This window comes from Elaeis guineensis, chromosome 8 (assembly GCF_000442705.2).
Source record: "Elaeis guineensis isolate ETL-2024a chromosome 8, EG11, whole genome shotgun sequence".
Lineage (NCBI taxonomy): Eukaryota > Viridiplantae > Streptophyta > Magnoliopsida > Arecales > Arecaceae > Elaeis > Elaeis guineensis.
Window position 1 is genome coordinate 18,689,691 of NC_026000.2, and position 12,616 is coordinate 18,702,306.

Here is a 12,616-nt window from a genome sequence, read left to right on the forward strand (position 1 = left end):
TTTTCCGGCCAAAGAAAACAATTTCCTTTTCAACAATCCAATCCATCTAATTACTTGGTTGAAAGAGATAAAAATATATTCATTTTGTGAAAAGTGAATGGTAATGGCATAAAGCTTCAATACCATTACAAAGTCACATTTGCTTTGAGTTTTTATGTTGGAAAGGAGGACTGATTCTCTCTTCCTATAAGCCTGCAGCTTTTTTCTCAGGGATTCTTCTTAGCATCAGTCCAACAAAATCTATTTTACGATCGTGATCTCTCTTTTATCACAAGGTATATCATCTCAAGCTTCATGTCCCTCTTCTAGCTTCCAGACAAGATAATACAAGTATCAATCTTACATATTTCACCTTCTATTCTGAGTTGTTCCTTGGTCTCATTTCTCAAGCTGGCAAGTGTGTTGCATGGTCCTTTGTATGTTCACTCGGCTATAGTAGGAATGTCAATGCAACCTAGAAGGAAAAGAAGGAATAAAAGCATTAGGTTGGACTGAGAATTAAAGTGGTTAAAAGGCAAAGTTTAAGGCTCCAATGATTTAATTAGAAGGGAAACACTTAAGGGCACATGGAAGGAGGAGGAAGATGTGGTGTTGCTCGTTTGTTATTAGTCAGCTGTTCACGTGCCATACCCTTTAAGAGCCGGAAATGGATAAAGGAGGAGCCAGTCCAAGAGTCTAATCCCCAAAGATCCTCACTTGCCAATTCATGAGATGCATCTTTGATGGGTCTCATAAATAATGGCATCGATACTTCACTTGGATCAAATGATTACTGGACTTCTTGCATATACTGCATGAGGAGATGGTGAGATTACTTTAGTCCAAGGGCGAGGGTCACTTGGTGATGGCAGTCATGGACCTAAGTAGTGAAAAACTAGTGACACAGTCGCTAAACAAAGCCAATTAGAAGCAAAATAATGCTCTAAGGTCCATGGCATGCTAAGAGGAGAATCCGAGAGATTATATCGCGATACCGTTGATCGCGTTCTATATTTATTATGATATCCTGTGAATGAACATCATGAGAAGACTCCATCATAAACAAGATGACAAAGAACAGCATTGTCAACCAACCTTGTTTTTAAGTTACATAATGCAAAGTGTCCCTCAGGTTAGAAGTACTGCCAACATAGCTTTGCGATTTTTTCCCTACATGAAGTTAGTTGAGATTCTAGCTACTCAACAATATTTTTTGAGGGAAAGAGATGGGCTACTTGGAATTTGAGGTATGACCATCAACACTTGAGTCATTTGGATAGCCCTGATAGCGAAAGCCATAATCTCCATGAAAAGCATTGTAGCAGAAATATTGGTGGAGAAGGTGCGACGTGTTAACTTTAATCTGAATAATATAAAATTAATTTCTGTTTTAAGTGTATGTTGGAATTGTAAAACATCAGATACGTCATTAGGAAGAAGCCTAACTTTCTAATTTCCATTTTACTAATCGAATATAATTTCAAAGAAACAAATGATTCAGGCATCACACAAAGATAGCCACATTTTATTCTAAGAGAAACGTCGCTAAAAAAGACCAAAGGTTTTGGCCTTTCTCTCAGCACTACTGTCCATATTTTCCGATGACCTTTTTTTAAAGACAAATTGTCTAGCACTTTGATTGTGCAGGGTCCCATCAATATCTCTGTCATTCCTTTTTCTAGTGACATTTTCTACTCCATTCATGTCCAAATCTGCCTTTCCTTAGTGATCTTATATTAAAATGGTGTGAACTTGCTGGGGCTAACTCCATTGATGTCAATTCATTGTCTCCTAAGCACCAAGCCAGTGGTGGAGGTTATCTTCTTCCCTAATTTCAGGATTGTGTTGTCTTAACACCCTCCTCACTAGCCTTTCCTTTTTGTCTTTAGGCTTTAGAATGAGAGAATGGTTAGGAGAGTGGGGTATTAACACTCATTACTCCTTTATAATTTTATTATGAGAAGACTTCTAGATTGCTTTGCTTTGCTCGGCCACAGGATTGGAAAATGCACCTACTACTGAATAATCTGTCATATAACCACTACCCCCACACAAAAAATGATAACGATGGAGCATGGATCGAATACTCTTGACTGTACGTTGATGGCTCAATCTTGGACCTGGCTTTGTCATATTGGCATGGAACTTTGACCTAGCCGGCCGGTTAAGATCAACAATTTTGGCACAAAGAAGAAAGCTGTCAAGGAACCATATTGCTTAGGCTTAGTCACAAGCTTGGCCTTCCACCCAAACCAATTAAATTAAATGGTCATGGTGCTAGCAATTTTAACTTCCTAGACCTGGCCTTGTCATATAGGCATGGTACTTCGACTTGGCCGGCCGACTGAAATCAACAACTTTGGCACGAAGGAGAAAGGTGTCGATGACGAATCATATTCTTTAGGCTTAGTTGGAAGCTTGGCCTTCCATGCAAACAAATCTAAACGGGTTATATTGTCAGCAGTTTTTAAGTTCTTAGACCTGACCTTGCCATATTGGCATGGAACTTTGACTTTGCCGACCGAGTGAGATCTATGGCACGAAGAAGAGAGATGTCTGCCAACCATGTTGTTTAGGCACAGTGACAAGCCTGGCCTCCAGTGTGAACAAGTTTCAATGGTTATCATGCCGGTAGAAAGAAGAAAAAATGTCAATGAACCATGTTGCTTAAGGATAGTTGCAAGCCTGGCCTGCCATGCGAACAAATTTTAATGATTATAGTACCAGCAATTTTAAGTTTTAATTAAGATTTCTTTTTAGAAAAGACCTTATGATCCAGGCAATCTGGGGGCCGGGGAGGTTTTTGTGCAGAATGGTTTTCTAATGAATTGAATCTGCACCATTTAACTTTTCAGCTCAAGCCTTATACCATTGAACCAAGCAATTATATACATATATATTAAAAAATATTAAGGACTTTCATGTGACGAATTATGTCTATAAACTAATTCTATAATATAGTTGAGCTAGATCTGTTAGAAAAGTACATCTAAAATACCTTCATGTTAAAAGCATGATATGCAAATAGTTTCGGGAGGCAAACTTAGTGGTTGATTTGGTCGGCCAATAAGGATGGTTCTATTGAAGGCAAGGATAAGCCAGTTGGTAATTATCTTGTTTATTGCATGGATTTTCTTATGCTTAGAGAGCGTGGCTTTAAATAGAGCGGAAAAGAGAGAATGGTTTATATAACCGGTCCCAACTAATTTGGGATTAAGGCTTGGTTGAGTTGTTCATTACATGGATTTGGAAATATTTTTAATCTGAAAAAAAAAAAGAAATACATGTTTAAGTGTTGGTAAGGTCCCAAATCCTCTTGATAAGTTGGGCACTACTGGACCCATAAAATATCAAGTGGTAGATTATAACTTGATTTATCCCTAAGATATGACTAGCAATCAAGAATCATAGGTTAAAGGAAAAAATAATACAATTTACAAACCTTCAAGAAATATTAGAGATCAATAATTAACTAATCACTTGCAATAAATCTAACAGTCCTCATAAATGCAACCATGGGTAAAGTCCTTAAACTTCCAATATCAGGTTCTCTTGACAGATATTTGGAAACAGATTTTCATAAACACATCCCATTGGCAAATGTTTCTCCATAATTATAATCATTATATCATCATTAGTTACAATATTGCCATTGAGGGAGTGGAGTTAAGGGTGGCAACGGGTCGGGTCAACCAGTCTCCATACCCATCCCACTAGGAAAACCCAAACCCAAAACCATACCCACCCCGTATCTGTCTCGGTTCGGATCCAGTCAGATAAAATGGAGATGAAACTTAGGTTGAGTCGGGCATATCCGAAACCCCTCCCTTCCGATCAAAAATCTCCTCCCAATCGAAATCTAAGAAACCCTTCAATCTCTCATCCGATATTTCTCTCTAATCTAAAAAACTCCTCCGATCTCTTGGGTTCTCTTGACTGACCTTCTCTGTAGATCTCCGACAAAAGAAAGATGAGAAGGAAAAAAAATCAAAAAAAAAAAACTCAATAGGGTGGGAAAAAAAGTCATACCTTCTAATTTTTTTCACCTTTCTTTTGCTTTCGAAGCCGCCTCCTCTCACCCTCCTCGCTTAGACGATGTCTAAGATTTTGCCCGTCAAAGAGGAAAGCTTAAACATCGACAATGGCCGAAAAGCCATCTCCTCTCCTCTACCGTCCAGCTAGCTCCGGGCCCCAAACCCTTGTCACCTCGTCAGAGGCCCCAACCCCGACCATCTCACCGCCCTCTAGACCTTCGGCCATAGCTCCCGCATCACTGTCGCCATCTGCATCTCTGCGCTCACCGCCTGCATCCGCTCACCACCGACCGAATAGGAAAGACAATGGCTAGAGTTACGGATGAGAACTGAGAGGCTTGGAGCAGGCAAATAGATAAGCTTAGACGGTGAACAAGGCTTTGTGTTGAGTATTTATATTAAAAATTATCGGATCGGATTCGAGGCAAAGCATACCATTATCCATATCCATCCCGAATCTATTTTAGATTTTTGTTCCAAAGCCCATATTCATTCCGAATTTTAATCAAATTGAATAAAACCTATCCCATTCAGATCGGATCGGACATCCGACGGATCAGAAAAAACCGCCACCTCCATGTGGAGTTCCTCTAGATCTTCTCTACTACCGCTATTACACAGGAAACTCCTAACCGGACTCCATCTTTGCAATAATTGTCGAAATTGCTATCCAACTCCCCATGACAACTCATAACACGGGAAACAAGGGGCATGAACATGAATAATTTTAGTAAACCATAGGACAATAACTGACCAACAACGAAATTAATTCACCTGCCAATAAAATTACAGTCATCTACAGCTAAAATACTTTACCCACCCTAAATCCTTGCATGCCGAAACATGCTTATTCAAATAACATTACTATATCAAATTATTGAGAGATCCGCAAAGCTATCAATGTACAATTACCCATGTGAATAAAAAACCATCATCCCACCAACCATCCATCGAGTGCTATTTTTCCTGTTGGAACTGTTAATCACTAAAAGATAGAAAACAGGAGATGATGAGATCACATATTATTAACAACTACAGTAAGGCTCTACATCTGCAGCATCACTCAGACAAGAGCAGAAGTGCCCTGCCGACGAAAATGTCTCATACAGGAAGAGATTTATCCAATCCTGGAAGCCTGTGATGCTCAAGAGAACCTACTTCCACCAACATGACTTCTTGTTTTATTAAAACTAGGCATCATTCAAGGGGTATTTACAGCTAATAATATACAAGGGGATGGACCAACTGTGCTAATTATGGATGATAGTGTTGAATTATAAGAAGAACCAGGTCAAAATGCTAAATTGGACATGTAGAGAAAGCCTTAAAGGGTAATAATTTACGGATAAGGAGAACAAGAAGATTCAGCCAAAGTGGAAATAAAAAAGAAGCCCAAGTCAAGAATGATAATAGAAGATACCATTAAATGTTGGCATCTATTACCCAAAAGAATGGACAGATACATACAGACAAATGTAATCTAATTAGTTTTAAATGGATGACATGGATGAGTGGCTCCAAATCTTATGTAACCAGTGCATACCTTGACAATTTGAGGGAAATTTCTATAAAAGAAGGGTAAACTTGCAAATATGTATGCATCAAAATGTTGAGCATTAAGGAGGGTCTAAGGAAACATGACTGTGGTTAAAATTAGAATGCTGAGATAGATATATGGTAAAGACAAGTATCTAGAAGAGTTGTCGGCACTTATTGATGACAAAATGATGGACCAAACTGGGAAGATTCCATCATATACAATGATGAAAAATTTGGGAAATTTACACTGAGTGATACTGGAATCTTTGCCCAATGATTTAGGAAGAGAAGGAAGACCCAAGGTAACATGGGTGGAAGTGAAAACAATCTAGGAAAGCTTTCAAGTTTCAACGATAACAAAAACAGTCTTCATAATGATTGGTGAAAGAGGATTTATAAAACTGACCACAAATAGCACCGAACAAAAAAGTTGGATTATTGTGGCTACTGTGATGCCTTATTCAAGATACAGGAATTATCGGATAATTAATATCTAACCTCTCCAGCAGTAAAATCTGATTATAGAGCAAAATTTGCATATCATAAGCTGGACGACTCTTCTGTTTATAAACCTATTAGACATAGTCATCAAATTCTTATACCAAAAAATAAAGGTATACATTTGAAAGAAGAATATGCATGTTTGCAAAAGGTCTTTCTATTTTTGGTAAAAAAAATCACTCTTTCATTATCATAAACAAGTAGGTAGAACTCCACAAACTAACTGCATAGTACAGCCAATGTTGGGCAACCAAGAAAAAAAAACACATTACCATGTATGTTTTAGTACAAAGCATTTCTTAATGACAGATGAAAACTAGGATACAATTACCTCGGTAGGGAAGAACCAATAAAGGGAAAAAAGAAAATAAAACTACCGACACTGGCATCACCTGCCAAAGCATTTCAATATTGAAGACGTAAGAGTTGAAGACAGAAACTTCAGCCCAGCAGATCCTCCCGGAAAGTATGATACAGAATAGTATGCAAGTGCAAGAACCTACAAAAATATTAAGCATGATTGTAATTCATTTCACGAAATATTTATTATGGTATAAAATAAATGCAAGCGCATTTGCAATCACATAACATGGGCAGTTTAAATTAATTTGCATGCAGAATGAGAAAGAATAAAGACTATAGAGGATTTATATCCATGGCTCATGGCTGATAAGGGTATTTACAAGATGTCGACAGTGTATCAGCTTATGCTAAAATAACTTAATCAAAAATAGTAAAATTTAAAAACAAACTAAATAAATATATCATAAGGCCACCACAGAAATCACATTAGTTTTTATTTGCTACTAACTCATGCATAGACTGAAAGGGAGAAAAGAAAAGAACAAAACTAAATTTAAGGCTATAAGATTTTATACCTGGAGCACAGAAAAGAGAACAGAGAGAATGTAACTGTGAAGCACCATGGAAACATAAATGGTACCCACCATGCTGCCAGTAAATCCCAATGTGAATGGAAGTCTCTGCAATGTAAACAGACAAAATTTATGTGAGCAACATCAGACAAATATCACAAACTAACACTTGGTTACCGCGTATTGATATTGTGTAAAGAAAGTTCAATAACTATGCTTTAGACAGGCAGTTTTCAAAAAGGAAAATTCCATGATAATAGCACCGCAAAAAAGAACATGGGTTGGGCAATAACATAATTTACATGCATTTACATGCTATAATAGAGCAACAGAGAGAGAACAGTTTTTTGTTGAATGCAATCAAACTTTGCCATAATATAAGTGGTGCATGAATTCACATGTTTATTGGTTTGATAGGTATAATCCCGTGAAATGACATAAGTTAAAAATACTATCAACGTTTTCTAAGCTTGAATTGTTGTTTGCTAAAAAGGTCATCTTAGAGGATATAGAATGGATAAGATCAATGAAACCAACTTCACATCTGTGGGCATACTTCTTGATTTTCATTTTATCAAAGTTATATGCAATTTCCCAAACAGGAAATCAACAGATCACTAAGGTAGTCAATTTTATTCCATGACACTACATTATCCAGGCCCTGCCTAACACCCACCTCGTCCCATGTATTGCACCAAACCTAGACTGCCATGTAGGACCAAGTAAATGAGTAGGTAATGGAGTAGACAGCTGTCCCAATACACTAATCAAAAGTTTGTTGCCTAGATAAGGTTGGAACTGATCAGGTGGAGTTGTGTTTCCTTGCAGCTCAAGCCCAGCATGGATGATTTTTTCCAATCTCTGAGCCACACCAAGGCCTGAAAATTTTTAGCTAGTTCAGGCCAATGCCTGAAAATTTTCAGTAAGGTTAGGCTAAAGCCCAAACCCAAGCCTGGCCTAAAGCCCGAGCATGCCCGACCCAAGCCTGAACTCAGCATGATGGAGCCAGCAAGAAAGAGTGGGGGGAGTGATGGGCTAGCTTGGATTTCTAATTGGACTTTGCAACCTGAGTCTGAACCCAAGCCAATGTACAGATATTGGGGCTTCAAGACCGGAGCTATAGATAACCAACTATGAGGCATGAAGGAAAGAACGAGCCATTAAGGGAGACTTCCACTTATATGGCTTAGGCTAGCTCACCAGCAAATATCACCAGGGTTGTGCTGAAGAACATTAGCAAACAGTAGAAAGTTTATGAGAAAACCACCAGACTCCAGGGAATCTTAACAAAAAATTTTCTTTCCCAGCAGCACACAACATAAGAAAAATGGATAATCTCCCTCAAACATTTATCATTATCAACTCTAATAAAGCCAAAAACTTATATTTATTTGACATATAAAACTTCTTTATAACTACTCTATAACTTCAAAAATGCCTTATACATATATATTTTACTTGGTCTTCTTTAAAATGGAAAAGAAACTTTTTTGGGAGGAGCACTAAACAACAGTAATCCTCCATTTGAAAGCAATATTAGCATTACCAAGACCAACTAAACAGTCATATCTTTTTCAAAGGCAGACTACTTTGATCTCAATGAAGTCAAAAATGTGCCTAACAAGCCTTATCCAGACTATTTGGGTCAGCTAAGTTCTCAGCCTTCTAATTAAAGGCAACCTGATCTGTTCCTAAGCCTTTGCACACAAGTTCTTAGGACCTTAAAATCTTTCGGCTTCTCTTGCTCAATTGGATGAGAGATAAACAAATGGGAGTTACATATTCAAAACAGATACCTCTTTTGAACACATGTGAGCCAGCTGATTCTTGGGACCTTTAAGAGCAAAGAACGATCCAATAATCAAGATGCAACCAAGAGTAAAGCAGATAGCAAATTTCTGAGGCATCAGCACCATGACTGGAAGGAACATAGTGAATGCAACAAAAATAAAGAACACGCCACTGGCAAGGAGCAGCCCAAAGTACATGAGAGCCTTTCCAGACGGAACACTGCTAGTAGCATTTTGGAAGCTCCCAGGTAATTCCCTCACACCTTTAGACACCCTGGTAAACACCAAAGCAACAAGTAAGAAAACTATAGTATACCATGAAAATGACCAATTATTGAGCTATCTGTCATAAACACGTTAATGAATAAACTATGGATTGTAAAGCCTTACAGTTGCAAAGAAAGATATAAAAAATGGAGAAAGAATACATTTCAAAAGCCAGTTTGTTCAAAGTTAGGGCAACATAAGATAATTGAGTTGGGAGGGGGGGAAAGGAATGCTCCATACCTTCTAGTTCCTCTAGTAAAGAATCACATATGTAGGGAGATATCTTATATTACTCTAGATTAACATTTCGCTTTTTGAATGAAAAAGGATAAATAAATGGATAAGATCATTTTGATCAATAACAACAAAACGTGCAAACAAGATTTTGGCTAAAAGAAGATATTAACCAAAGAAGCAATATGTTTAGAACAAAAAATAAGGGTACATAGTTGGGTTTTTTAACTTTCTTTTTCCGATCATATTATTTAAGTTGTCGATCACACTCTCACCCCACGGGTGCAAAGAGACAAAATGATATGTTTCTAAAAAGGAAAGAAAGAGGAAAATGTATTATTTAGAAAAGTGATAATGAATAGGTTCGAATTATCAGAAGTTTCAGCACATACAATAGAGTAGAAAAAAGTTGCAGTCAGAAAAAATGACACCCATCCTTTTACCATCATGGACCAAGAAATGATGTCAATGAAATAAAAAGAACTATCTTTTTATCCAATATTTGTCATGCATGATGAGTGCGAGCATAACCAGAAAAAGAGACTGAGTGGAAGTGACCGATGGGGGGAGAGAAGGGGTAGGGGGATTCCTTCTGAAAATCACTCATTAGTTAACACTTAGAAAATTCATTCTTGATTCATTACTTTGTTTTATTTATGTTTACCTACTCTAGTACCATAGGCATTTAAGCATCATATTATAGTTAAACACATCACTAGTAATCACACTACAATTTCAAATAGTACTTTAATTCACCTACTTAGAATCTACATGATAAATCTAGGAACTATTCATGTGCATTAGATTTTTTTTTTTGAAAAAAAATATTGACATTCTTTTGCTACAACCCATTGCATGACATGTTCTAAACAACTCCAAGTGCCAAAAAATTTTAAAATTAAAATTATTCCATCATGTGAAGTGATTTGCCTCACCTTAATACTTCCTTTTAGTTTGTGATATTACATTCAATATACTCTTATTTAAATGTTACTAGTTAGATGTCTTGATTAATGTTACTTCTTATGTATTATTCATTTAATCATATAATTTGTAATAGTAATTGTAACACTTTTATTCATTTATTTATTTATTTAGATGTACAAGTCAAAACTTGTCATAACATGTCCAAGTCTTAAGGATGAGTCCCCCCAATTACCTGAGGTGCAAGTTGTCGAGCCATGTTTTGGCCTCAATATGTACCAACTTTTTTATCCACAAACCATTGGTGAACCTTACCACTATCTTAAGCATAGTCACTAGGCAAACCCAACTTCATCCAACATATTCTAGGATGCATCTTCCTGTCTCCGCATTCTTCTTTAGAATATATTGATGACAACAAAATCAAAATTCACTTATCTTTCAGCCACCAAATATTGACCAAATCTGATTCCTACTATACCCTACTAAAACACTATTCCACATACTCTATCTTGATTCAACATATAGTAAAACTTTGCCATCCAATAATTTCCTCCAACATCCCAATTGAGTATTCACACCTATTCACCAACATCAATTACATGAAATTTCATAGTGCTCAAAATACCACAAAAAAAAAACCACAAAAAAGTGATGTATTTATCAACCAGAATAACAAAATTCCCAAGCAATTCAGATGTAAAACCAATTCAGAACCAAAGAGGAATAGAAGGAACGAAAGAAAAAGAGAATTAACGAACACAGACAAAGAAATCTCTCTTACACGTTGAAGGTCCCGGTGACCTTATCGTTGGCCGTCCTGACGGCGGCCTCGAGATCGAACGCGAGGGCGGCGGACCCGCTCGCCTCGGTGGATCTGGAGGCGGCGTACGAGTTCCAGTCGGCGAGGAGGGAGGAAGCCGACTTCTGCTCCTCGTTATTGCTCGGGCCTCCGGCGAACCAAGCCTGCGCGGTCTGCATCGCGTATCAGATCGGATCAGAGGAGGAGAGAAGGAGAAGGGAAAGGAATCAAAGAAGTAAGGGTAAGATTCCGTGATGGAGAACGGGGGACCGAGCTCTCTCTTCCTCCATTAATGGCGATCGCGAGGAGAGAGAGGAGATCTCGGTCTCTGGGACGGGGAAGGTGGACGAATGGAGGAGAGGTTTTTTAATCTTTTTTGCTATTTCAAGAATCAAGAACTGACGCGATTGAAGGAATTGGTTCAGACCAGACAGTCCGGTTCAGCCGGTATAGTAATCTAGCTGGTGATTGGTCAGGGGATCGGATTAATTAATATCTGTATCCATTTCATCTTAATAAATTTTGAATTTTTATCCATCTTATATCCATCTCGAATCAGATTGAGTAAATAAAAGATGTGATTAGATCAAATCGAATCGGATATCTTTATCTGATCGAATCGAGTCGGATGAGATCGGATCAGATCGGATCTCACAAAATTCCCGTAATCTATCATGCTTTTATCAATATTAAGCTCTCAAAACCTAAAAACTCGCTCTGATCTCTTTCGGGTACTCAATCACGTATATCCGAAATATAGAATGAAATGAAAAAAAAAAGTGAAAAGGAAAAATAATGATCAAGCCATGTGAAAAAGCCGAAAAGGTCTTACCTTCTAATTTTTTTCATCTATCTTTTATTTTCCCCTAATTTTTCCTTTGTGTTTTCTTCCATCCTCAGGAGTCTCATCAGGTGGAAGATTTGGAGCGGCCAAATTAAATGGCTAGAGTTTCGCACCCTCATGCCCCCCCTCCCCCCTTCCAGCCCTTTTCCTCTAATTCTTCCATCCTCAGGAGTCTCTATCGGGTGGGAGAAGGCTTGGAGTAGCTGAATTGAATGGCTAGGGTTCCCCTCGAGCCCTTTTCCTCTATTTTTTCCATCCTCGAGAGTCTCCATTGTATGGAAGGCTAGATGAGGCACGCTGGCATGGGAGGAAGAAGGCAACCAGATCATCTAAGGGAGTGAGGGAGGGAAGGCCTCAGTGAGAGTAGTGGAGAAGGCAACAGGATTGTCCGGGGCTTAGCGAAGGAAGCAGGAGAGGAGGGAAGGTCTAAGAGTGGGAGAGCAGGGAGCAGAGGAGGGGTCGTCGGGGTTGAGAAAGAAGGGGGCATGATGGCGGTGGTAGTGGGGGGAGATCGGGAGAGGAGAAATGGCTAGGATATATATATACACATAGAGTTGGGGTGGAGAATATCATTATCCATACCTGATCTAACCTATTTGGATTGGATCGAATTGCGTACCTAGTGGTTGGATCAAATGGCCATCCCTATGATTGGTAGTAGTACTCCTAGTTCATAAGTTAGAATGATTTTAAAATTTAAATTTTTTTCTACATAGTATCCACATGATCATCCATGGATCATGATGAGGAACATAGAAAATAAAATTTTAAAGTAGATATCTATAATGTTCATTGATTATTTTAAAATTTAAATTTTTGTTTTTCCA

At 38.0% G+C, this 12,616-nt stretch overlaps 1 protein-coding gene across 1 annotated transcript; it reads right to left on the reverse strand.

The window, feature by feature from the left end:
• Positions 1-6,194: 6,194 nt before the first annotated feature.
• LOC105049941 (protein transport protein sft2) lies at positions 6,195-11,298 on the reverse strand. The gene is made up of 4 exons (XM_010929748.2): positions 10,928-11,298; positions 8,725-8,992; positions 6,932-7,036; positions 6,195-6,552 (listed from the first exon to the last, which is right to left on the reverse strand). The coding sequence occupies exons 1-4, from the start codon at positions 11,122-11,124 to the stop codon at positions 6,442-6,444; spliced, it is 681 nt and encodes a 226-aa protein (XP_010928050.1). The 5' UTR covers positions 11,125-11,298; the 3' UTR covers positions 6,195-6,441.
• Positions 11,299-12,616: the final 1,318 nt, after the last annotated feature.